Source organism: Wyeomyia smithii, chromosome 1 (assembly GCF_029784165.1).
Source record: "Wyeomyia smithii strain HCP4-BCI-WySm-NY-G18 chromosome 1, ASM2978416v1, whole genome shotgun sequence".
Taxonomy (NCBI): Eukaryota; Metazoa; Arthropoda; class Insecta; order Diptera; family Culicidae; genus Wyeomyia; species Wyeomyia smithii.
The window spans coordinates 79,361,377-79,388,502 of record NC_073694.1 but is presented as its reverse complement, the minus strand read 5'-3'; the positions used below and the strand labels follow the sequence as shown (position 1 = coordinate 79,388,502).

Here is a 27,126-nt window from a genome sequence, read left to right as displayed (position 1 = left end):
GTTGCCCAACCTGTGCTCTGGGAGGAATATATATTGAGGCAATACAAAGCTCTTTACCTTGTATTGTCATTTGACATGCGACAACTTCGATGCCTGGAATCGAGGGGAGGTTAATACGATAGAAAGAATAGCACTTTTTAATCCCTAAAAGTACTCCTCCATATGGGGTGTCTCGATCAAGGCGAATAATATTAAAATCATGGAAGTTGAGATCAATATTTGAAGTAAGCCAAGTTTCACAAAGGGAAAATGCATCGCATTTGTTTTTATTTATCAAAACTTTAAACGAATCAATTTTTGGTAAAATACTTCTACAATTCCACTGTAAGACAGAGATAGAATCCTTCATATACGCAGTTGAATTAGGCATCGAAGGATACAATCGCTGCAAGGAGGGGCCATTGGGCAGTCAACTGCTTCAAAAATGATCTAACTGTTGGGAGGAATGCTGTAAGAAAAATTTTAATTGGATCGGGTACATTGAAATTTTCAAAAATCCAGTCCACAATGTCAGAAAATTTCACTAATCCAGAGTTTGTTTCATCAACTGGATGTGCAAAAGGAACAACTGGGGTTTTAGATGTTCCTGGCAGTGCTGGGAACTCCTTCTGGGACTTTAAATTTGCAAGCCCAAAAGGAGTTTGCTTCGGTTTTTCCGCAGCACTGTTTGGTTTGTTCGTACTTTTCATTACATTTTGGGAAATCTTAGGACCTTTACGGGGAAGTTGAGGAGAAGAAACATTTTTCCTCTTCCTAGACTCCCCAGGATTGGCATAAGATGTTCCCGCTGATGAATCGTCAGAATCGGTTTCATCAGAGGGCAACAGATCAAAGGGGTTCGATGTTATGGTAGAAGTGGTCACGGTCTTCTTCAGCATCTCAGCGTAAGAACGCTTTGAACGCTCCTTAAGTGACCGCTTGATTTTATCTCTGCGCTGCATGTACACCGGGCATGTGGAGAGCTCATGCTGGTTTTCCCCACAGTGAATACATTTTTCAGCATTAACACTGCAAGAATCTTCCGCATGAGTCTCCCCACACTTGCTACATCGTGCCTTATTGCAGCAGTAGGCGGCTGTGTGGCCTAACTGCTTGCAATTGGTGCAATTCATAACACGGGGTACATACAATCGCACAGGCAGACGAACCCGGTCGATCGAGACGTGGCTAGGGAGTGCAGATCCGGCAAACGTAACGCGAAACGAGTCTGACGGAGTGTAAACTTTTTTACCGCCGACGAGAGACATGGACCGCAATTGCTTACAATCCAAAATCTTCGCCTGTGTTTCGGTATTTTTGAAGCAACCGGTTGCGCTTTTTAGGATACACTCGACAGACAGACTCGAATCGGTTATGACACCGTCGATCTCCACGTCTCGTGCGGGTATGTAGACGCGATACTCGCGTGTGAAGAGCTCAGAGCAAGCGATAGCATTGGCCTGTGCCAGATCACTGACCACGACACGGAGCTTGTTAGGTCGGACCTTGGAAATTTCGGTCACGGCCTTGTACCCCTTCGTCAGGTCTTTAGCAATTTGCAGTATGTTTAAACGCTTTGAATTCACTCCTGCCTTTGGACGAAAATAAACAGTATAGCTGCCCTGTTGAGATCCGTCCGGGTAAAGCCTGGGGCGAGGGGGGACTGGAGAATGAACAGGGGAGGGGGTAACAGAAGGGTCAGGGTCAGGGGGGTTCGGGGATGGTGGCACGGGAGGCGAGGGATCTATATCCATTGCGCTAAATGTAGCGCACTAGCGCACTAGCGCCGACAAGAACACGTACCTCTTTACTTCTTCCTTCCAGCAGTGGTTGTCCGATCGTTCGAAGCTGCACCCAAAGCAGCCAGCAGCACCAGTACAGCAGCACCAGTACAGCAGCACCAATACAGCCACCAGCAGTGAGCCGGGTGTGAGATCACTCAGCACAGCGACACGGACTCGACTGTCAACTGATGGGCTTGGATTAAAAAGATCTATTCACGGTGCACAGATCAAAACTGCAGCTGGTATTTTGCACCAATACAGCCAAAGTTGTGAGCCGGGTACAGAACGTATCGACACAACTCACAATCTAGTTGGCCTTTAGCGCGAATAATACACTCTTTTGTTTGGCTATTCGTACACACGGACCGGATTGTAATAGGACGACCACTTTGCACGTCCGTTTCTGTCGAGTGTTCGACGCGGAATGAAAGTAAACCATTTGTTTCGACCCATTTGTCTAACCGTGAGAGGATCATTTTCTCCATTAATTTCCGGAGGCAAGAGAGCATCGCAATTGGCCTATATGAATTGTGATCAGAGGCAGGTTTCCCGGGTTTTCGAATAGCAATGACTCCCTCCAGTCTTGCGGAACAATATTTAGCTCAAGAAACTTGTTGAACAAATTCAACAAGCGTCTTTTCGCAGAGTCGGGTAGATTTTTCAACAGGTTAAATTTGATTCTATCCAACCCTGGAGCCTTATTGTTGCACGAGAGGAGAGCCATTGAAAATTCCAACATCGAAAATGGAGGCTCTTCCGTAGTTACTAATAACGCGTCGCGAAAGGTCTTCTGTTCTGGTTCAGAATCCGGACAGACCTTTTTGGCAAAATCAAGTATCCAGCGGTCTGAATACTCCTCACTCTCATTCGAAACGTCACGATTCCGAATGCGCCTGGGGGTATCCCAAAGAGTGCTCATTGCTGTTTCCCTCGACAACGCGTTTGCAAACCGCCGCCAGTATCCGCGTTTTTTCGCTTTCATTAAGCTCTTCATATGCCTGTCCAGCACCTCGTACCTTCGAAGCAGCTTAACAGAGCCGTACTTTCGGTAGTCCTTATACGCCGAGGACCTTCGCGCGTACAGCTCAGAGCACTCTTTGTCCCACCACTTGGTAGGAGGACGCCGTCTTATCGTTACCCCGGGTATCGGTTTCGTCTGAGCTTGAGTCGCGGCGTCGATGATCAAGCCAGAAAGGAGCGCGTATTCTTCCTCCGGAGAAAGTTCCTCGTAGGACTCGATGGATTCCACAATAATCGTCTCAAAGACTTCCAATCAATATTACGTGTGAGGTCATACGCAATATTGACTGGATCCGTTGGAGTTGGAGACCCATTAGCAATTGAGATAACGATTGGTAGGTGATCACTACCGTGGGGATCGTTGATTACTTTCCACCGGCAATCTAACGCTAGTGATGTCGAGCAAAAGGATAGGTCAAGCACGCTCTCACGTGCTGGAGGATTAGGTACACGTGTCGCTTCCCCAGTATTCAAAAGTGTCATATTGAAGTCGTCGATCAAGTTACAGATTAAAGAAGATCGGTTGTCGTCGTACAGCGACCCCCATAGCGAAAAGTGAGAATTGAAATCTCCCAATATCAACAAAGGCGCAGGAAGCAACTCTGCTATATCAGTAAGTTGCCTCTGTTCAATCCGCGCGGATGGAGGGATATATATCGAAGCAAGGCATAGGTCTTTTCCATTCATATTCGTTTGAATGGCAACGACTTCAATATTTGAGATCGAGGGGAGGTCGATTCTAAAAAAAGAATAGTACTTTTTGATCCCTAAAAGTACCCCTCCACCGTGTGAATCTCGATCTCGACGAATTATGTTGAAATCGTGGAAATTGAGTTGATCATTTGAATTGAGAAAAGTTTCACAGAGCGCAAACGTATCACAATTGTATGTGCCTATCAAATGTGAAAAAAGATCGAATTTGGGGATGATACTTCTGCAATTGCACTGTAACACAGTGATAAAATTCCAAACCTCTTTCGACGTATTAGTCATCGGAAGATATGACAGCTAAAATGAGGGGCCAAGTTGCTGCAAGTTGCTTCAAAAAGGTTTTCACTGCAGGGAGAAGGGCAAGAAGAATATTTCGGAGAGGATCTGGTATATTGAATGTTTTAAATATCCAGTCCACAATATCAGAGAACTTTATAAACCCTGTTTCTTTTTTATTCTCTGGTCGGGAAATTGGTGCACAAGGGGTTTTTGGTGACCCGGGAAGCGGTGGGTACTCCTGGTTTGAATTGAAATTAAAACCGGGGGGTTCCTGCTTCGGTTTTTCCTCACCGCTTCCCTTACATGTTGTTTTATTTATCATTCCGCTAGGGGTTATCTTACGACCTTTGCGAGAAAGATTAGGAGAGTTAATCATTCTCCTCTTCCTAGATCCTTCGGGCAAAGCATAAGAACACCCTTCGACGGGATCGTCAGATGTACCCTCATCAGTGGGCAAAAAGGAAAAGATGTTTCCTGTCGACGGTGGCTCTGCTCTCTTCAGCATTTCTGCGAAAGAGCGCTTTGATCGTTCCTTGAAAGAACGCTTTATTTTCTCCTCGCGCTGTTTGTACGCGGGCATGCCGGAAGATCATGCCGAAGGCCCTCGCAATAAAGACATTTTTCAGTGTCCTCGTTGCAGACGGTCTCAGCATGATTGTTCCCGCACTTACTGCAGCGTGCCTTGTTGCAGCAGTAGGTGGCTGTATGACCCAACTGCTTGCAGTTCTGGCAGTGCATGACCCGCGGTACAAAGAGGCGTACAGGCAGATGAACCCTGTCCAAAAGGACGTAGTTCGGCAGGGCAGATCCAGCAAAGGTTATCCGAAAAGAATCTGAAGGGGAGAATTTCGTCTTCCCCTCTTCGATGGATACTGAATGTTATTGCTTACAACCTAGTATCTTTACACTTTGCATCACGGAGTTCTTAAAACACTCCGTGAAGCAAAATGTCATCGACAGTGAGATTCCCCTCGGTAACCACACCGTCGATCCCTACATCCTTGGCAGGGATGTACACGCGATACTCTCTCGTGAAGAGCTCGCAGCCAGCAATCGCGTTTGCTTGCTTCAAGCTATTCACGACAACTCGCAGTTTGTTCGGTCTAACCTTTGTAATTTCGGTTATGTCCGAAAACTTTTTTGCCAGGTCTTTGCCAATTTGAATGATGTTCAAAGGCTTCTTTATTGGCCTGAAGAAGACAACGTAGGGACATTTCGAGTTATCTGGGTAAGCTTTTACCCGTACTTCTGGTACCCTTGGTACAGGGCTGATAAAGGGGAGGATATATGGAAAGGTACAGGGGAATTGATGGGGGAGATTTCAATCTCTTCCTCGTTTGCTTCGATATCCAGGAGTTATTCCATCTGCATATCATCCATTGTATTCGAATTGGCGGGAGCAATTTGCTCTACCGCAAACTAACGGTAAAATACCAGGACAAGATGGGGTGTCAAATTATTGGTAATTAAATAAAAAAACAATTTTCCAAAATAAGATTATTTAAATACAAAAAAATACAACCGTAAAGAAAATAATAAAAATAATAATATCGAAAGTGAATACTTCACCAAACTCTCGAGGTTGCTGCCTCCACGACCTGCTAACTGGATTAATCCTGTGATGAGCGACGTGGCAGAATAAAAGTACTCCAACTGCAGGTTGAACAAAGCGTCTCGGCAAAACGAACAATGCTCCAACGGCGGCTGCAAAAATCGTCACCGCCGCTAGTGGGTAGCCGGCGTCTGGCGGCGTGGGGGGAACTGCTCCTTCTGTTGGCTTTTTTGTATTGTCACTGCACCGAAACCACAAGCAGTACCGTTTGCGCATGATGAACGAAATCTTTTCTCCGGCTGCTGGACGGCTATGTCTAGACCGCACCGGCACCGAAAAACACAAGCGATACACGCACCGTCCGAATACAAAGTTGTATTGTTTTATCGGGTGATCAGCTAACGGAACGTTGAAAGATGCTTCCTTTCTCGACGATAGCAGAGAAGCGAATGACTTCCAGGTTGTCAACTAACCATTTGACACCCAATAATAAAAGTCCCAAGTCCATGATTATTATCTTCGTAAATTAACTTGAAAGTTATTTCGAGAATATTAAAAAATAAACACTAAATTATAGAAAGAAAAACCTAAATTAATCCACCTAGCGGTCAGATCTAGCCGTTCTCATTCAACCTTATTATTTGTTTAAATAGATTTAAACGAACACTTCAATTTTCAGAAAAAACACCTTGATAATATTCACTGGATTTATTTATCATTCTAAATAACAAGTTTTTGGGAGCCAACCGTTAACTATACCGAACATTTAAAACATAACATTCAAACACTTATGAACATACATTAACACATGCAAATAACATGAATTAAATATGTTTCAAATATAAGACGCGAATTTTTTTTTATCGTGGTATAATGAAAACGTCACTGTACTCATATTTAGGTTGGACTCGATTCTATATTATTCGTTAAAATATCATTTTAGATTCGATTATTTCTAGTAGAATTTTTCTCTATTTCAAATATGACTTTCTTTTCACAACGTATGAACCACGTGCTCAATCATTATAAAATTCATCAGTTAACCCTTAACTACCGTTCACCTGATATCAGTATTGTTCAATTCAGTTGTGTAGTTTCTGAGATATTGAAGTTTCGTTATTTTCACATTCACGGTCCGTTTACAGTAAAATTTAATTGGGTGTTATGAGGCAGCTAGACCTTTCATTTGACACTAATTTTGTGGAAATCGGTCCAGCCATCTACGAGAAAAGTAAGTGAAATATGTTTCTACTAAAAATGTTTCTACTAAAAACTAAAAATCCGATTACAATAAAATTTTATAGGGTTTAATTAGGCAACTAGACCTTTCATTTGAAAATAATTTTATGAAAATCGGTTCAGCCATCTCTGAGAAAATCGAGTGAGATTGAAAAGTTGCACATACACACACACATACAGAAAATGCTCAGTTCGTCGAACCGAGTCGAGTGATATATGCCATACGGCCCTTTGGATCCCTTTCTACCTTCGGTTTTGCCAGTTATTGCTATACCTTTCTAGGAGAAAGGCAAAAATAGAACTAAATTTTCCGCCCAACTTAATTTTTGTCGAAATTTGACACTGTTCCAAATCTTTTGATAAAAAGTGCTGGATGAAAAAGTTTTAGATAAATTTTATCTTGAAAGTAAATTTTTTTTTGTTCAACATCATTTAAAAAAAATAATGAAAATTTAATGCAGTATAATTGTAAAAGTAATTTCAAATCATAAAGCTCTTGGCAACTAACATTTCACATGCATCAGTTTTTGAGATATTTCAATATTAAGTTTGGGTAATTTAATTATTTATTTGTAGTTCTCCAGCAATAACCAAAGATTTATTGAAATATACGATACGATAACACAATTTATTCTTTAAAATGAAAGAAATTGGAGAAATAATTCAGAAGTAATGGCTGTGCCCACATTCACAGAGATTCATTTCCATGGGTTAAATAATTCAAAGGAGATAATCTCTAAATTATTTATCCAATCTCTTTGACGTTTTTCTCAACAGGTAAATTTACCAGAAACCTAAAAAACTGTATCTAAGGCACTTTTTTTTTGAATTTATGTGATGTCTTTATCAAAGTTGTAGCTAGTATTTTTGATGCTCCAAAAAAATATACACCGTGACAAAAAAAATATTCTTGAAAAAGAAGCTAAAAATATAATTAGAATTTTAACATCTCAAAAACTCGTTTCTTAAAGATGTGATTTTTTTTCCACAAAAACTATACAATGTTAGCAAAACATTGATGCTTGCTCGAGATTGGTGAAACAAAAATTAAAAGGTTATTCTATAAAAACAGGTTTAATCGAGAAGCGGTAACTACAATCTTACCAAGACGGTAGAAGAAAGCAATGAAAACCGCTCACGACAATATCCCAGGAAAAAAACAAGGCTGATAAGGGAGAAAGAGCGGAAGGTTAGTGTTGGCAAGAGTCGTATAAGTAAGTTTTGTTATCTACAATGCAATGTAACTTCTTGATCAATAAGGTAACAAAATTGATAACATAAACTTACTTACATTCTAAGATTTTCTTCTAGCGTCTCAGCAGGATTGTACCCACCGCCTAGAATATTTGTACTTGCTGATACTTCTAATATCTTATATAACTGTTGTTTTTTGTGAACTTTTAGGATCCTTGTTGGAGCCCCACTCGGTCAAAACCTTCAACCATCAACAAATCGTTCAGGAGCATTGTTCAAATGCCCAGTAACTCAGCCGAGCAATGATTGTGAACAAGTCACAACAGATGGTCGCAGAAGTAAGTGCAAAAGTTCATATTTTTCATTTCAGATTTAGATATGATTACATATAGAACTTTGCTAGACAATAAAGTAGCATTAATAGACAAAGGACTGACATATAAAAAAATTGAATGACTAATAGGGAAACAAAGTGACTAATTCAAAATAATGTGATACAGACAATATAGTCTCTCTCCAATAACCACAAAATTGCTAATATTTTGTTCTTTTCTTTTATGTTGAAAACTGAAACTGTGAAAAACTTCATTGACGGATTTCTTTCCAAAAATTCAATTCAATCAACAATGCTATTGACTAAATGCCTTACTATTACGTAATATTAGAACCCTCTGGTGTTTACGAAAGTAAGTGGTTGCGGGTGCTTTCAATAGATATTCATTGTTATTCAATTGCTTGCTAACAAATTCTGCTTTTCGTATTTTGGTAATTCAATATTAGCTAGCATGGCATTACTAGACTTTAATACGAATTATTTTCACTAATACTAGTATCAAGGAAGACCATTAACAAAAAACATTTTGCAAATCAAAACATTCTGTTTCTTTCATAACTGATTTCAATACAGCAACTGTACAGTGATTTCGTCATGTGATATGTAACCTGGGAGTGACAAAAAAAGTCATCATAGATTAACATCGGGTATCAGTATATGCCTTTAAGAGCACTGTAGCATTCCAGCTGCTCATTGTGATAAAAAACTGTGGTGTGTCAACACAGGCAACCAGGTATTAGTGATAACGAGACTATCTTTATATTTGAACAAGAATGCACACTTGGTATGCCTGAAATCTGCTTATGTGAATAAAACATAGTGATAAAATAAATGTAATGCATTGCCGCTAATATCTTTAGTTGTAGAGAGGGTCACAAAAAATATATATGAAGTAAGCCAACGAATTTTTTATATTATTATTTGAAAAAGTTGACCGATCTACGCAGTCGAATTTTTTTCATGTACCTATATACTTTTGCATTAACAGCCTGAAACGCAGGCCCAATGTAAAACTATGGAGGATAAACGATTTGTTTTGGCTTATATAAAATTATTTATTTTAAATTGACCAATACTGCACAGGGTAATAAACTTTAACACGAATGGTGAACCCAACCGCAGAAATAGCAGAAAATGCAAAATAAAATATCAAAACTATCACATTGTTTGCAATCTATGAATTAGGGTAATTGTATTACCCTAACAAGAGGGGAGCGCCGCAGCCGCAGGGGTACATAGTCCGTTTTGACGAACGAGTGGTCCTGGGTTCAAATCTTAATAGAATCAAGCAATCTGGTTGTCGAAGGACTTTAACATTGGCTTATTCTCAGTTTCCCCACCACATACCATTCCTTCATGTTGAATTCTACAGTATCCTTGTTGGCCTTGTTCTTGACAAAATAAGTCTCTTATAATAAAACTGGCCAGTAGAACGAATAGTAATTCTCTCCAGAGAAAATTAATTATGGTGCGATATTGGCAGCAGAAACAAGGTTTCGATAAGTATCTTCATTCTTGACAAAGATGAGTCACACTCGAATAAAACTGGCCAGAGGAACGTTGTTGAGATCTCTCCAGGGAATTGTATTGTATTGTGGCGATACAGGACAGGACGGAAAGAGGAAGGATAGAGTCTCACACAAAGGGACATATTCCCAATAGTGGTGATACTGTTAATAATATGAAGAACGAAGTACAGAAAACAGGTGGGCAATATCACAATAGATCAAATGTTTCTGGTCAAAGTGGTGTAGAGACCATATAGAGGAAAAACTGAAGATTCATTTGTAATTTCATATTCTCATATTATTATTGCTATATTTAGACATATCGACAGCTTATATTGATTTGCCAGTTGGGAAGTCGAAGGTCAAATTTTTCTCATACAACTCATTGCCGCCTCAATGAATGAATGGCTCGTTTACTGTCAGATGTATTACTGCAGAATAACTATCCCATATGAATCAAAGTAAAAATAGAATAATACTAAAGCGGCATCCAAAAATTGTGTAACGGATCTAGAGGGGAGTAGGGGTATCCTCTAGCGCTACGAATTTTTACACAGGAGACGGGGAGAGGAGGGATCAACGTTACGTAACGAATCAATCGGCTTACTTTTGAGCATGAGCATGATTGACCGCCCGCGGTTGCTACTCCGTTATTGCCAGATCAGCTGCGGCTCACTTTGAAAAACTGTGCAAAAGTTTATGTGTGCCTGTTGCAAAGAAAAAATCCAGGCGATTTTTTTCTCGCAATCGCTTGGCACATTTCACCAGAGATGGCTTCATTTGAAATTATTACCAACCGCTGTGCTATTTGAAAGTTACATGCCAAAATTTGAAACCAAGGAAACCAAGGAAAGAACTTGAAAAAAGACGATTGCCACAAGTGAACAGAAGGTTTCAATTATTGAGACCAAGAGACAGTCTAAAAAAATGTAGGCTCTGATACAGGCTATCTAGAAAACGGAGCCGTGGACGACTTGTTTCCAGTAATCACAATTGACGAACATATCCTTTTATAGTGTTATGTGATTTTCATAGGGGGGTAGGTGATATCGTTACGTTTAGTAACATAAAAGGCTGGGTGTCCAGAAATTGTATTTTTTTAGGGGGAAGTAATTGGGTGTCGCCTAAGGGCATCTTAAGCGGCGGTCCAAATCGTTGTTTTGTTCTATTTTTTTTGGAACAAACCCTAGTTTACTGCTGCACCGGTGGTGTAAATTTTGTTTTATACCAGATCTAAATTGAAAAAAATTAAAACTGGTATATGTTTTGGTCTATTTTTGTCACTTTTTGGAACAAGAACCATACCAATAGGTGGGTAAAATGTCATATTTCAATTGAATACCCCATTTTTAGCTATTTTCATATAAGCGTTTTGTGAGTGTTGGGGAATAAACAAAACAAAGATTTTTTATCACAATTCACAATTCATTTTTGTGGATTTTCTGAAGAAGAAAATGAACAGGTTTGTCGTTTTCGGCTTCAAGGAAACCGCTCAGCAAAAGGGGGAATTCTGGAAAACCATAACCGTAGGTTCAACTACTTGGTTTGCAACCATCAGCCACCAGGATGACAAATCTTTTGGGTATTTGTTAATCGCCTTAATTGTAGTGGGACTAGAGGAGACCTTAAGAAGCCAGAAAAATGTTCCTCGAAGACACTAAACTGAAAATGTTCAAAATGCAGGCTTGTTTCAATATCCTCAAAACCCAACCCAAGTTTGAAGAACTGATTTTGAAATATTGATGAGATGAAAACTGTAGACGAACATCTACGCGATCAAATATTTTTCGCTAACCTCTGAAGCCCAACTTGTAGAAGCAATTTTTCGATCATACTAATCCATCGTGAGAAATGTCACTGACGCTCGGGGCAAACCGCCAAATCCATAAAGCCTTGTGGATATAAAGTGTCTTGCCAAAATAATCGTTTAATTGGCGTAAAAATTATCGAGTTTCCGTTTGTTAAATATTGAGTGCTTTTTATTATAACAAGTCTCATAAACTGATAGCATGGGGTATTGAATTGTTGACAGTGTGACAGATGTCAGCGGTTTAAAACAACAAGATATACAACACCGGTGCGGAGAACGAAAAGTTGGTCTATATTATCTGGTTCTATTCTGGTTTCGCTGGTGTAAATCTAGTATAAAGTTGTTTCAAAAATAGACCACCGCTGAAGATGCCCTAAGTAGTTTGCATGATATTTCTAAAAAGGGCTATCTTTTAACCATTGCATTATGTTGTGTGCACACCGAGAGGATGATAATATTGCACCACGCCCTGTAGTATAATTTAACGGATTTGTCTTGAATAATTACTAATAAATACTAATATAAACATTCGTTTGCTTAACTTTTCCCTTTATTAAGATTTGGTTTGCCGTGTTTTTTTAATGAGTTTGATTATTCTATAAATGTTGACGCTTCTATTGTTCTTCTTCTCTACAAGCTGATGATGAGGATGATGATGAGTTGGCACCACCAGGTGATGACGAAATTAAGAGCAATCAGTGGCTGGGTGTCACAGTCCGATCAGGTGGCAAGGAAGATAAGGTATTAGCGTTTATTTTCATTTTCTAAAATATAATTTTTTTAAAGGAGAAAGGGATGTTCGGTTCTTCGAGGTTATTTACCCACATTTTTTTACGAAAAACAGAAATGAGCCAAAGTTATAGAAATCTTTCGCAATATGAAATATGAAAAATAATTACTATATCTAGAGTGAAACCTCAAGGAGTTAATATCGAAGGGACCGTCGACATTATTTTTTATGATGTCTACTTTTGATATACATAAAGATACATTTTAAATTCAAAACATAAATCAATTTCATTACGATTTAATCATATTCGATTTAGCTGCAAGTTTGTTTAGTTTGAAAGAAATGTCTTTTTATGGTATTAGTTAAACAATAAAATAACTTTTGTGAAGGATTTTGGCGATTTTATAGACTAAATGATATTGAATGCCAAAAGTGACACATAATTGTGTCTTTGCTATGAAAGTAATATTTTCCTTCTCAACCGATTAACACACATCTTCTTCAGTGAAAGTAATTGTTGATCGAAAGTACACAATAGAACACAAAAATAGACAATAAAACATTAGCAGTTGATAATTTTTCCGATTTTATATTAATTTTTGAACATTCAGACAACACGTTGACTGACCCATAATCGTGGTGGCACTGTATATCCCTAAAATCTAGTGCTAGGAATCAGGTTCTCTTTGTTCAGATTTCTCGCATAGAGCACCCTTTTATTCAACTCAAATCCTTATATTGGTTGTATTAAAATAGAATAACAATAAATACTAAAGCATAGGAACTTAAGTTTGAGTTTAAGTTTTGATACGTTCATTTTTTGTGTTTTTCCTAGTTCCCAAACAAAAATCGAAATGCGAAATTGTGACTTCTAATTGATAAGCAAGAACTGACAAAAAGTTGATGAAGTTGGTGGTCATATAGCACACAATTATTACTTGAGTCCAAAGTTTATTTTTTGGTGAAATGCAGGATATACTTGATTTGTTTCTACTAAAAAAACGTAAACACTGATTAAACGAGGATTCAAAACCTTAGAAACAGGGCGCTGATACGAAATAAATACAAAGTATCGGTCCGACCTGCTGAGGAATTCTTTCTGCATCGTATTGGAAAAATCACTTACTCGGAGAATCGTTTCCGACTTTCTATCGCATAAAATACATTTGCTTCTTGGTTTGCACATGTTTCGCAGATGGACGTGTGGAAAAATTTGATATGCGAAACAAAACCTACAAATCCAAATACCTAGTGCCAGTTTATTGAATCACATATGTTCTTAAAATTATCGAAAGCTATGCAACTGAGGATTGATTATCATTTAATCGATTGCCATTCTTCTGCATGCTTACGCATAAATACACGTTTTCATTTTGAGCAATATGACACAGTACATATGGGTATTCATGTCGAGCTCGCAGAGAAATGCCCAGCCGTTAAATTACTCATGTCCTTTGACGAGTGAAGAAAGATACACGGGTTATGGCTAGGTAATTGCATACGAGCTCGACGTGAACACCCCTAGTGTTTGACATGTCGCATATTTTGTTATAAGGTCGTATTTGTCACTTGTAAAGAGATAAGCAATTTTTCGTTTTGGAGAACACTCAAGACGATAATCATGAATTATTTTGCACCATTCGCAAAAATCGGATATCAGGAAAAAATCATCTCGAGCAGAATCGCGCCAAATGATCTGGAAATACGCAAAAATTTAATCGACCATTGTTGATTTGAATGAAACTTTGCACACGTATTTGGCTTAGCAAACTGAGCATTTTTCACAGATGGAGAGATATTCTAAAAGGGCGCATACCTTTTGGCATAGGTTTTTCGAAACATTCTAGCCCAGAAACCGTTGGATGTGTAGAAAAACTGTCTGAGAACGAGTTGTAGGGAATTAAAAATGCATCATAAAAAATATACACTGTACCAAAAATAAATTCTGACCAAAAAAAATTAAAAATAAATATTAAATTCCAATTTTTTTTCAATTTTTTTTAAAGAAACTTGAAGTTAATACGCAACTTTAAAAAAAAGTCCGGGATGGAGAAATGAAAAATAATTTTTTTATCGTAGATTAATTTTTTTATAAAAAATCTAATTCAAACATTTTTCAAAATATTTGTATTCTGATGATTTTAAAAGATGCAGAGAGTCATTTTGAATCATATAGCTGTTAAAAGTTAACATTTTAAAGGCATCGGTTTTCGAGTTATTTTGAATTTAAGCTCGAAAAGTTATTAATATTTATGAAAATACACGTTTTTCCTAATTTGTCCGTGGTTCTTCAGCAAAAACCATACGTTCATTGGAATACTTGATCAAAAATATACAATTCATTCTTTGACAACAAAACGATTGGATAATAATTCAGGCGCTGTACCTTAACCTACCTACACGTACACTACACTTCGCCGAATGTTTAATAAAACCTAAATTTATCAACCTAGCGGTCAGACTCAGCCTTTCACATTCAAACTTATTATTTGTAAAAATAGATTTACATGAATGCTTAAATCCAATAAAGGTGTATTCACTCTTTGGGTTCTGAAATAATAATGTTGTAATTAACGTGTGAGGAAAAAAATCCGAACAACTTTTAAATTGGTCTACGATTTCGAAGTGCTGCACAAATCGAAAAATCCTTTCCTACAAAATGAAGATCCACTGTTATATAACTGGTAACACGACTAGTCGATTCTGTCAAGTGACGCTTGATTGGGGAAAAGGCGTGGTCGAAAGAAGATCGTCGTAAATTGATTTGCAATTTTTGTGAGCGAAATGAAGAAAAATCTATAAGTGAAGTGTTCCACTATTCTCAAGATCTTGGATATAGAAAAAAACATTTATATACATTATTGACAAACTCTTCGAGAATGGAAACCTACCTTCAAAAAAAATCTGGTACCGAGGAAAATGCACTTTGCAAGAGAGTAAAGTTCGAGCGAAATTAAGGGTGGAAACGCCTGGTCGGTCGGCGTAATCATATCGTGAGCTGGGCAATAAATATCCGATTGATTAAAACACTATGAACTAGTATCTGCATTATATAAGTTTAAAACTATAAACACAAGCACCATAAAAATGACAAAGTAGTGTTTTGGCCAGACCTTGCATTGTCAAACTATGCTAATGCAACTGTAGCGGATTTGCGGCACGGCAATATTGGGTTTATTCCGAAAGAAAACAATCCTCAAAATGTGCCACTGCTGCAGTCTATTGAAATTTTCCGAGCAAATTTGAAGTGAATGGTCTACCATAAAGGTTACAGAGCAAAAAACGTCGATTGTTTGAGAGAAAAACCAAATGGGAGCTCAAAACAATTGAAACATCCGGAATTCAGGAAGCTATAAAGGAAGTACCCCAGAGTATCAGGAAATCAGCGCGATGTGGAGCTGAGTTTTTCCTATGAGGTTTGTAAATGAGTTACATTACCTGAATAAACAAACAAGTATAGAAAAATAAGTTGCGCAAGATTTTAATTTGAAATTGAAAGTTTGTTCGGATTTTTTTCCTCATACGTTAAAGTATAAAACATGAAATTTTACGTAATGTTTGTGCTTAAGAAATAGCGAAATAAAAGGAATGACTCCTAATTTCGAACAATTTAATCACGAGCGATACCGGGAACGTTCAGATAGTACGATACCACATTTAAATCATGTCGAGGCCATATATATTGTTCAAAGCAGGTATAGTGTTGAATAGTCACTGAAATTCTTTTCTTTCCAAAACTTTTGAACAGTATATCAAATTGTTATGAAGTTTGTTATTTGTAAGTTTGAGAGATGATTCGTTTGTACGATACTAGTTATGTTTAAATAAGTCGTGTAATACTTGAGATAATAGACTTTCGTTGCTTTACAAATTAAAACATAACGGTTGCTTAAGTTTGATTACAATCAAATGAAAAGGTAACGTATAGGGCAGCCAAACTTTGAAACCACGTGTTCAATCATAATTTCTCAGTTAACCCTTAACGTTCATCTGATATCAATATTGATCAAATCGGTTGTGTAGTTTCTAAGATAATGAAGTTTCGTGATTTTCGCATCTCGATACATTACAGGCGAAGTTACAGTCCGATTACAGCAAAATTTAATAGGTTGTTATGAGGCAGCTAGACCTTTCATTTGATACTAATTTTGTGGAAATCAGGTCAACCATCTCTGAGAAAAGTGAGTGAGTCCAAGTAGTCTTCGGAATATGTTTCTTTTCATAGCTGGATTTCAGATTTTTAAACATAGCAGGCGAAGTAATAATCCGTTTGCAAAAAAAAAAAATGGGTCTAATGGGGCAACAAGACCTTTCATATGACACTGATTTTATTAAAATCGGTCCAGCCATCTCTGAGAAACATGAGTGAGATTAAATAGACTCCAGAACACGTTTCTTTCCATAACTTCTGAACCGCATGTTCAATCTTCATAAAATTCGAAAGTTGTGGGTTTTTAGGTAGCCCGTTCAATTTTGATACAAAACCTCTAAACTAGAAATCAGATTACAATAAAATTCAATAGGGTCTTATAGGGCAACTAGACCTGTCATTTGCAATTAATTTCATTAAAATCGGTCAGCCATCTCTGAGAAAATCGAGTGAGATTGGGAGAACGTTACACACACATACACACACACATGCAGAAAATGCTCAGCTCGTCGAACTGAGTCGAGTGGTATATGACATTCGGCCCTTTTGGGCACTTTTATACCTTTAGTTTTCGCAGTGATTGCTATACCTTTCTAGGAGAAAGGCAAAAAGTGAAATGATAGAAATTACTTTTAATTTCAACTTCAATCCCGAGCAAGGGCGCAAACATTGAAATAGTACAATATCAAATTTAAATGATGTTGAGGCCACATATTTTGATCGTAGCTATAATTTTAAACAGTCTACGGGTTACGGTTCTTTCTATAACTTTCAAACCACATGTTTAAACATTATGAAATTCATTGTTTAAGGGTTTAAAAGCTCATTCATTTGAATTCAACTATGTTCATAGCTTCTGAGATATACAGGGTGACAAAAAAGTCCGTTCACACAGGAAAATCTCAATATTTCAAAGAATAAGAAGAAAATCTGAATCTGGCTTTCATAGCTTTATTCAGTAACTCATAAAGATGCTTCACAGACGATATCTCGGAATTACACCACCTTTCTCTGATCGAACCAGCTTCAGACGTCTCGGAAAGTCGTCGCAAGCGGCGGGCACGTGCCTCATCGGCATCTCGTCCCAGATTTTCGTGATAACTCGCTTGAATTGCTCCAAATTTGTTATTTTATAGTCGTTCAGCTTCGACATCATGTATCCCCACACGAAATAATCCAGTGGATTCAGATCCGGAGACGACGGAGGCTATTCATTCTTCGAAATGAAATCGGTCAAGTTCTCCTCACACCACGCCTGAACAACCTTTGCGGTGTGGGATGGGGCGCCATCTTGCTGGAAGCAGTAGTAATCGTCTTCAAACAATAGTTCAGCTTGAGGTAGAACATTTTTATTCAAAACCGTGTCCAGGTAGTACGCTGCGTTGATTTTGACCCCTTTATCGATAAAAATAAGTGGCAGTTCACCTCTCTTGCAAATGGCTCCCCAAACCATCACTGACGTCTTATTTTGGAACCGGGAAACGTTCAGCTTGTCCACAGGAGCTTGCTGGAGGCTCACACTCCAAATTCGATCATTTTGACGATTGACTGTTTGCTCCAAAACGAACAGCTTCTCGTCCGAAAAAATAATCTCGTCATCTGCGCACCAACCGAGCAACTCCCGCGGCCGTTGGTACCTCTTGTCCTTTGTAGCTTTGGTAACCTCATGAACCACCTGTTTTTTGTACGGTGTAAGTTTTAAATCCTTGCGCAGAAGCAGGCGGATTAATTCCCGGTTCATTTTAAGGTTCCTGGCCAGCTTCCGTGCAGATTGGGTTGGATTCCGGTGAATCCGGTCTCGTATAATCTTTTTCAGCCTTGGAGTTCTCACAGACCTTGGTCGTCCAGATCGTACCTTGTCCTCGGTGCCTCCGGTCTCTAGGTACCGATTTATGGTCCGGTACACAAATTTCCGGTTGATTCTGAGCGGTTTCAGGTGTTTGAATATGTGTCCGGGTCAGTGCTGATAAAAGTCATTTTTCCAGCAAAATTCTTCGAAAATTACAGCCGATCATTTTCAATTTTCATTTCCAATGATCGCAGCACTCTTTCAGATACACTAGATTTTCGTCCTAGTAACGTGCTGTTATACTCAGATGAAATAGATCGCGCGCATCTTTTACGGTTACGGAATAAAATTTGACGACAAATCCAACCAAATGATCTTCACTTCAAAGCGAAAAAGAAAAACAAACAGTTCACTCAACCAAAATAAACCTCACCGGAACACTTTTTCACTGACACTGACCGATGCCTTGACAATCTTCGTTAACTGATAAACTGATTTTGTTGTCTTGGTTCCATCGCATGAAATATAATGAGGTGCTTTGACAGTTCACTTCCATGCAAAAAGCGGGAAGGGAGAACTCTGAAAGGATTGTAAAAAAAAACGTTTATGGATGCTTTTTTTCACTTTCACTCAAGAGTGTCAACAAATATCAACCCTGGTCCGGGTTTGTACCCTTTCACATATTCAGCGATAACAGCTGCTCTTAACTCTGCCATGGCTCACAACTCAATGTAAACAAACTGCACAGAAACGAAACTCTGCCACTTTGGGCAGCAAAGTTAACCCTTTCATTTGACATATAGATGGCACCAGAGAGATGCAACGTGTAGGTTACAGGCGACTCCAAAAGAGTGTGACCGGACTTTTTTGTCACCGTGTAAGAGCGTTTTTCACATTCTGACGCAGCGCCAAAACTAAGAGTTTGATTACAATGAAATTCAATAGCAACCTAAGCGGCAAATAGACCCTTCATTTGACACCAAGATAGAAAGAATCGGTCAGACCGTCTCTGAGAAAAGTGAGTGCGAAAAAAAGGTGCATATACACACGTACACACCCACATATACACCTATACATGCATATATGCAGAAAATGCTCGATTCGTCGAACTGAGTCGAGTAGTATATGACATTCGGCCATTTGCATCATTTTTCTACGTTTTAATTAGCCAGTGATGGTTAGGAGAATGTCAATATGTTTACTTTCATTATGTGATTTCACTTTTTTTCTGTCCTCCCAGATGGTCTCGAGGTACGATGCTGGCCTAACAAGCAAGTCGTCGTAGGTTCGAGTCTCGTCTCGGGAGGAACTGTTAGTGTCAGTAGGATCGTAGCGCTAGCCCCGCAATTGTCCTGTACACTAAATAGTCGGCTGCGAAGTCTGTGTATAAATAAACAGAAGGTCAAGTTCCGAATCGGAATGTAGCGCCAAGGAAAAAAAAAGGATTTTACATTTTTATGAACAACGGACACAGTTACAATCCGATTGCAATTCAATAGCAACCTATGGGGCAACTAGACCTTACATTTGACACTAATTTTGTGAAAATCGGTTCAGCCATCTCTGAGAAAAATGAGTGAGTTTAAACAACCTCAGGATAACTTTTCTTTACATAACTTTTGAACTATATGTTCAATCATAACGAAATTCAAAAGATAAGAGTTCTGGAGACAGCCCAATCATTTGAAACCAGTTTCATTTAAACCGGTTGTGTGGTTTCTGAGATATTGATGTTTCGTGATTTTTACATTTTGATACATAACCTTTAAACTAAAAATCCGATTACAATGAAATTCAATAGCAACCTATGGCGCAACTAGACCTTTCATTTGCAACTAATTTCATGAAAATCGGTCCAGCCATCTCTGAGAAAAGTGAGTGAGAAAAAAAAGTTGCACATACACACACACATACACACATACATACATACATACAGAAAATGCTCAGTTCGTCGAAAGGGGTCGAGTGGTATATGACATTCGGCCATTGGAACCACTTTAATACCTTTGGTTTACCAGTGATTGCTATACCTTTCTAGGAGAAAGGCAAAAATATGTTTGTAGTGCAACACTACCTACTTGTTTACTAATAATAACTGTTTGTAAAGTACGCTACCAACTACTGGATTACCTATAACATCTATTTTCGTTTATAAAGACCATTGCACTTCTCCAGAAGTGTTAGTAACAGTTTGTATTTTGTGAAGATGAATGAGGTGAAAATGGAATACACCAAACCCAAGTGCTGTAAACCCTTTTCTGAGCGTTGGTGCTCATCAAGCTCACGCAAATTAAACGAAAACGTTATTGCAAATTTCAATTTATTTTTTAATTAAACGAAAACGTTACTGCAAATTAAAAATAATGAACAGTCAAGCTCATTTTAATACGTCTTGATCTTTTTGTGATTCGTGTAGATTATATTGTATCAAAGTGAATGATGAATTCGATCTCGAAGAGCATCCACACAATTCATACCATCAACATCAGGATGTGGAAGAAACATTCTACCGATGGAGTTGCAACCATCTGCATCTGTATACGAATTGGCGGAAACACCATCTACTACAGCAATCGTATCATATTATTCTCAAGAAAGCATTAAAAAAATACTCCAGGGCACAGAAAATTGAGTTATTCAACAAAGGCCTAGCTGGAATCAACGTTTCACCGATATCACTGGCAAAGCTCAATCAAGAAAAATATCCTAAAAAAAGTATCTGAACGTTACTGACGGTATAAGAAAAAACATTTTCGATTTTGATAAAGACGTATTAAAATGAGCTTGACTGTTCGTTATTTTTAATTTTGCAATAACGTTTTCGTTTAATTTGCGTAAGCTTGATGAGCACCGACGATCAGGAATGGGTTTGCAGCACTTGGGGTTGGTGTATTCCATTTTCACCTTATTCATCTTCACAAAATGCAAACTGTTACTAACCTTCTGGAGAAGTGCAATCGTATTTATAAACGAAAATAGATATTATAGGCAACCCAGCAGTAATTGGTAGCGTATTTTACAAACAGTTCTTATTAGTAAACAAGTAGGTAGTGTTGCACGACAAACATATTTTTTATAAAACATTCTGCAAGGGTAGGTAGGCTAAGGTACAGCGCCTGAATTATTTATCCAATCGTTTTGTTGTCAAAGAATGAATTGTATATTTTTGATCAAGCATTCCAATGAACGTATGGTTTTTGCTGGAGAACAACGGACAAATTTGGAGAAACGTGTATTTTTTCTAAATGATAATAATTTTTCGCGCTTAAATTCAAAATAACTCGAAAACCTATGCCTTTAGAATGTTAACTACCAACAGCTTTTTGATTCAAAATGACTCTCTGCATCTTTTAAATCATCAGAATACTAATATTTTGAAAAATGTTTGAATTAGAATTTTTATAAAAAAATAATCTACCATAAAAAAATTATTTTTCATTTCTCCATCCTGGACTTTTTTTTAAAAGTTGCGTATTAACTTCAAGTTTCTTTAAAAAAAAATTAAAAAAATTCAACTCTTTTTTTAAATTGAAATTTAATTTTTATTTTAAATTTTTTTTTTTTGGTCAGAATTTTTTTTGGTACAGAGTTTTTTTTTAGGATGCATTTTTAATTCTCTACAACTCATTCTCAGACAGTTTTTCTCACCCCTTTGGCATCTCGCCATGTTCCAAGGGCTAACATCTCAACATAGGTGTAAACGAAATAGCATATCACCGCTTCTTTTCATACATCTTTATCTTACTGCTGACAGCGGGCACAAATTGATTTGAGCCCAGGACATGAGTTCATTGTCATTCACTGTTACTCGGTATAGGGACGCCAAAGGCTCGGTTTTTCTATACAACCAACGGTTTCTGGGCTAGAATGTTTCGAATGAAACCTATGCCAAAAGGCATACGCCCTTTTAGAATATAACTCATGGGTGTAGAAAATCTCTCCATCTGTGAAAAATGCTCAGTTTGCTGAGCTAAATACGTGTGCAAAGTTTCATTCATATCAAAAATGGTCGATATTCGACCATAGGTCATTTGGCGCGATTTGTCTATTGTCAAATTTTAAATTACTGTTTAGTCAATAATAACCTAACTACAATAAGTTTAATATAAAATATTCATTCATCAACAGATTTTCGTATGTGCGCATCGGTATATGAAGATTCAGCGTAAAGCAACGGAAAACGGATTACATATGGGCCAAGGACTTTGTTATGTACTAAATAATGACTTCTCATTTGGATTTGGAGTAGAAGTATGTTCCGGCCGATCTATTGAAAGAGAACATGAGCAGTATGCATTTTGTCAATCCGGTACTTCGGGAATGATCTTAGATGATGGAACTGCAGTCATCGGAACACCCGGTGTGATGACCTGGAAAGGTACCGTGTTCGCAGTTGAGGTAGATGGAGAGTTTTTGTCAAGAGACAAAACTCAATATTATGGACCTCATGATAACGTAGATTCACCTGTTCCAAATTATGGTTACTTAGGTAATTGTCAATTATCAATAACATTGCGTTCAAATTTATTTAAAATGTATTTATATTAAAAGGCATGGCTGTAACTGGTGGACGATATTTTGGAGATTATATGTCATATGCTGGCGGAGCTCCTAGGTCACGGGGAAATGGACTTGTGATAATTTTTTCGAACAAATATAAGAGAAATCCAATTTTTAAAGAGAGAGAACTTCGAGGAGAACAATTTGGGTCAAGCTTTGGATATGAGCTGGCCACTGCCGACGTGAATGGCGATCAGTAAGTACATTTGGAGCCCACATTTTGATTTCATGCAACAAATTTTTTTTGCAGTGCTCCTGACTTGCTAGTAGCAGCTCCTTTTTTCTTCTCTAAATCTGAAGGTGGAGCAGTGTATGTGTATCAGAACGCTAACAATAACTTTACTGACTTTTACACCACCAAACTTACGGGAAAACTTGAGTCTCGATTTGGCTTGGCAATTGCAAATCTAGGCGATATAAACAAAGACGGATGCGAAGATATAGCCGTTGGGGCTCCATATGAGGGTAACGGAGTGGTATACATTTATCTTGGAACCCCTAGCGGGTTGTCCAAAAAACCATCTCAAATTATTACGTCAGGCTCTCTAGGGCTGAACGTTCCAACTTTGAAGACATTCGGCAGTTCCCTATCTGGAGGAATCGATCTCGATAACAACACTTATCCGGATCTAGTGATAGGTGCATACGACTCATCTGCAGTTGTAACACTTTTGGCACGACCAATCACAAATATCAAAACATTTGTGACGAGCGAAGAATTGCAGAACATTGATCCAACAAAACAAGGCTGTCCGTCTGATCCTGGTGCCAATGCCACGTGGTGAGTTTATTCAACAACATTTGTTAAAAAAACTTCGAAGCTATTACTATATATTCTAATCGATTTGTTTTTTAAGCTTTTCGTTTAACGCCTGCTGTTCAATAGAACCATATGAAGAATCAGGGCATTCTAGTAGTCAATCACAGCATCTAAAACTTATCTATACGATTGAAGCAGAAACATACAACAATTTGAAAAAGTTTTCTCGTGTTTACTTCGGACCTGATACAAAAAATCGATCAAACATTCTACGGAAGCAAATCAGTGTGGTTACAGATGGGCGTCAGGAATGTCGCTCAGAAGTGGTCTACATTAAAGATAACACTAGAGACATTCAAAATCCAATTCGTTTTCGATTGAATTATACCATCCTTGATACGACACTGCCGACATCAGCATTAAATATATTAAATCCTATTCTAGATCAAACTCAAGCAGATAAAACATTCGAGGCTACCTTCCAGAAAGACTGCGGAAATGATGGAATTTGTCAATCTAAAATAGATCTGAGAGCAAAGTTATCCTTGGAACAACAAGGTATTTCAGCCATCAGAAATAGCTTATTATTTTTGCAACCTGTCTTCAATGTTATGGTGTTGGTAGAAATAGTTTGGGTTTTTTCCTTAATTTCCATGCAACTGTCAATCAAAAACAGTTCAATGAAAATGTATAAGTAAAACCTAAACCAATCCACCTAGCGGTCAGACTCAGCCTTTCTCATTCAAACTTTTATTTGTAAAAATAGATTTACATGAACGCTTTAATCAATGAATTTATATTCACTGTTTAGGTCCTAAAATATTGATGTTGTAATCTATACATATAAAATTGCAGTCCGGTCTGTCTATCCGTCTGTCTGTCTGTTTGCCTGATGCAAATAAGCTCGAAAACTACCGAACCGATCGACGTGAAAATTTGTATGTAGGGGTTTTTGGTGCCGATAAAGGTTCCTATGATAGTTTAAGACCCCTCCCTCTTCTAGAAGGGATGTATTCAGAATTAGGGCGATGTGCAGAAGCCAAAATTCGAGGATGTTGTCATTTCGATAAAATCAATCATTTCAAACGATTTGTTTTTTGACTTTGATCATATCCTATGGCCGATTTGCAGACTTTAAACACATCGCAAGAAATCAAGGAATTCGGAACGTTCAAATAGTACGACACCACATTTAAATTATGTTGAGGCCACATATATCGATCAAAGCAGGTATAGTTTTAAATAGTCTTTGAATTTTTTTTCTTTTCATAACTTTTGAACCTCATGTCAAATTGTTGTGAAGTTTGTTATTTGTATGTTCGAGAGATGACTCGTTCGTGTGACACTAGTTTTGTTCAAAAAAGTCGTGTAATCTTTGAGATAATAGACTTTCGTTGTTTTATTAACAATTTAATACATAACGGCTGCTTAAGTTCGATTATAATCAAATGAAATGGGAACGTATAGGGCAGCCAAACTTTGAAACCACGTGTTCAATCATAATTCATCAGTTAACTCTTAACTAGCCCGCTCATCTGATAATAATATTCATCAAATCGGTTGTGTAGTTTCTGAGATAATGAAGTTTCGTGATTTTCACATTTCGGTATTTTGCAGACGAAGTTACAGTTCGATTACAGTACAATTCAATAGGGTGTTATGAGGCAGCTAGACTTATTAATTGACACTACTTTTGTGCAAATCGGGTCAACCATCTCTGAGAAAAGTGAGTGAGTTCAAGTAGTCTTCGGAATATGTTCCTTTTTCATAGCTGGATTTCACATTTTCAAACATAACAGGGAAAGTAATAGTCCAATTGCAAAACAAATCATTAGTGTCTTATGGGGCAACTAGCCATTCCATTTGACACTGATTTTATGAAAATCGATCCAGCCATCTCTGACAAACATGAGTGAGATTAAACAGTCTTCAGAACACGTTTCTTTTCATAACTTTTGAATCATATGCTCAATCGTTATGAAATTCACAAGTTAAGGTGTTTTAGGTTGTCCGTTCATTTGAAACTAATTTCGTTCAAATCGGTTGTGTAGTTTTCAAGATAATGATGTTTCATGATTTTAACATTACGATACATAACCTCTAAACTAAAAATCCGATAACAATAAAACTCAATTGGGTCTTATGAGACAAGAAGACCTTTCGTTTGCAATCAATTTCATGAAAATCGATTAGGCCATCTCTGAAAAAGTGAGTTAGAATAAAAATCTGCACATACACACACATACAGAAAATGCTCAGCTCGTTGAGCTGAGTCGAGTGATATTTGCAAACAAATAGGATTTTTTCATAAAAACTCTCCAACGTATGGATGTTATGGATTGGCCAGACTTATACAAACTGTTTGGTTCGATTAATTATATATTATATTGATATACCATGTTTGTTAGAATGTTGTTAGAAAGGTATATCAATAACTTGCAAAACCGAAAGTATGAAAGTGCTCCAAAGGGCCGAATGGCATATATCACTCGACGAAGCTCGACGAGCTGAGCATTTTCTGTATGTGTGTGTATGTGCAGATTTTTATTCTCACTCACTTTTCTCAGAGATGGCTGGACCGATTTCAATGAAATTAATTGCAAATAAAAGGTCTTGTTGTCCCATAAGACCCTATTAAATTTTATTGTAATCGGATTTTTAGTTTAGAGGTTATGTATCAAAATGTAAAAATCATGAAACATCATTATCTCGAAAACCATGCAACCGATTTTATAAAGATTGAACATATGGTCAAAAAGTTATAAAAGGAAACGTGTTCTGAAGACTGTTTAATCTCACTCATGTTTCTCAGAGATGGCTGGACCGATTTTCATAAAATCAGTGTCAAATGGAAGATCTAGTTGCCCCATAAGACCCTATGGATTTGTTTTGGAATCGGATCATTACTTTGCCTGTTATGTTTAAAAATGTGAAATCCAGCTACGAGAAGTAACATATTCCGAAGACTACTTCGACTCACTCAATTTTCTCAGAGATGGTTGACCCGATTTCCACAAAATTAGTGTCAAATAAAAAGTCTAGTTGCCTCATAACACCCTATTGAATTTTACTATAATCGAACTGTAACTTCGTCTGCAATGTACCGAAATGTGGAAATCACGAAACATCATTATCTCAGAAACTACACAACCGATTTGATCAATATTATTATCAGATAAGCGGGCTAGTTAAGGGTTAACTGATGAATTATGTTTGAACACGTGGTTTCAAAGTTTGGCTGCCCTATAGGTTTCCATTTTATTTGATTATAATTGAATGTAAGCCACCGTTATGTATTAAATTGTTAGTAAAACAACGAAAGCCTATTATCTCAAAGATTACATGACTTATTTGAACATAACTAGTGTCATACGAACGAGTCATCTCTCAAACTTAAAAATAACAAACTTCATAACAATTTGATATGTGGCTCAGAAGTTATGGAAAGAAAAGAAATTTAAAGACTATTTAAAACTATACCTGCTTTGATCGATATATGTGGCCTCAACATAATTTAAATGTGGTATCGTATTATTTGAACGTTCAAAATTCATTGATTTCTTGCGATGTGTTTAAAGTCTGCAAATGCACGACGAATCGGCCATAGGATATGATCAAAGTCAAACAACAAATCGTTCGAAATGATTGGTTTTATCGAAATGACAACATTCCGACTTTTGGCTTCTGTACATCACCTTAATTCTGAATATATTCATATTGGGTGGAA

The 27,126-nt window shown here is 37.6% G+C and overlaps 1 protein-coding gene across 7 annotated transcripts in view; it reads left to right on the top strand.

Annotated features, from left to right (window-relative positions):
* Nucleotides 1-27,126, top strand: part of LOC129718943 (integrin alpha-PS1) — a 178,513-nt gene that overhangs the window by 111,164 nt on the left and 40,223 nt on the right. For 5 of the 7 annotated variants that reach the window (XM_055670192.1, XM_055670189.1, XM_055670191.1 and 2 more), the window contains exons 3-9: nt 7,969-8,096; nt 8,424-8,444; nt 12,048-12,151; nt 22,208-22,568; nt 22,631-22,835; nt 22,890-23,420; nt 23,497-23,957. In XM_055670192.1, the coding sequence (XP_055526167.1) occupies nt 7,969-8,096; nt 8,424-8,444; nt 12,048-12,151; nt 22,208-22,568; nt 22,631-22,835; nt 22,890-23,420; nt 23,497-23,957 (1,811 nt within the window). The remainder of the gene's footprint in view (nt 1-7,968; nt 8,097-8,423; nt 8,445-12,047; nt 12,152-22,207; nt 22,569-22,630; nt 22,836-22,889; nt 23,421-23,496; nt 23,958-27,126) is intronic. The other 2 variants (XM_055670195.1, XM_055670196.1) reach the window with 2 other exon arrangements.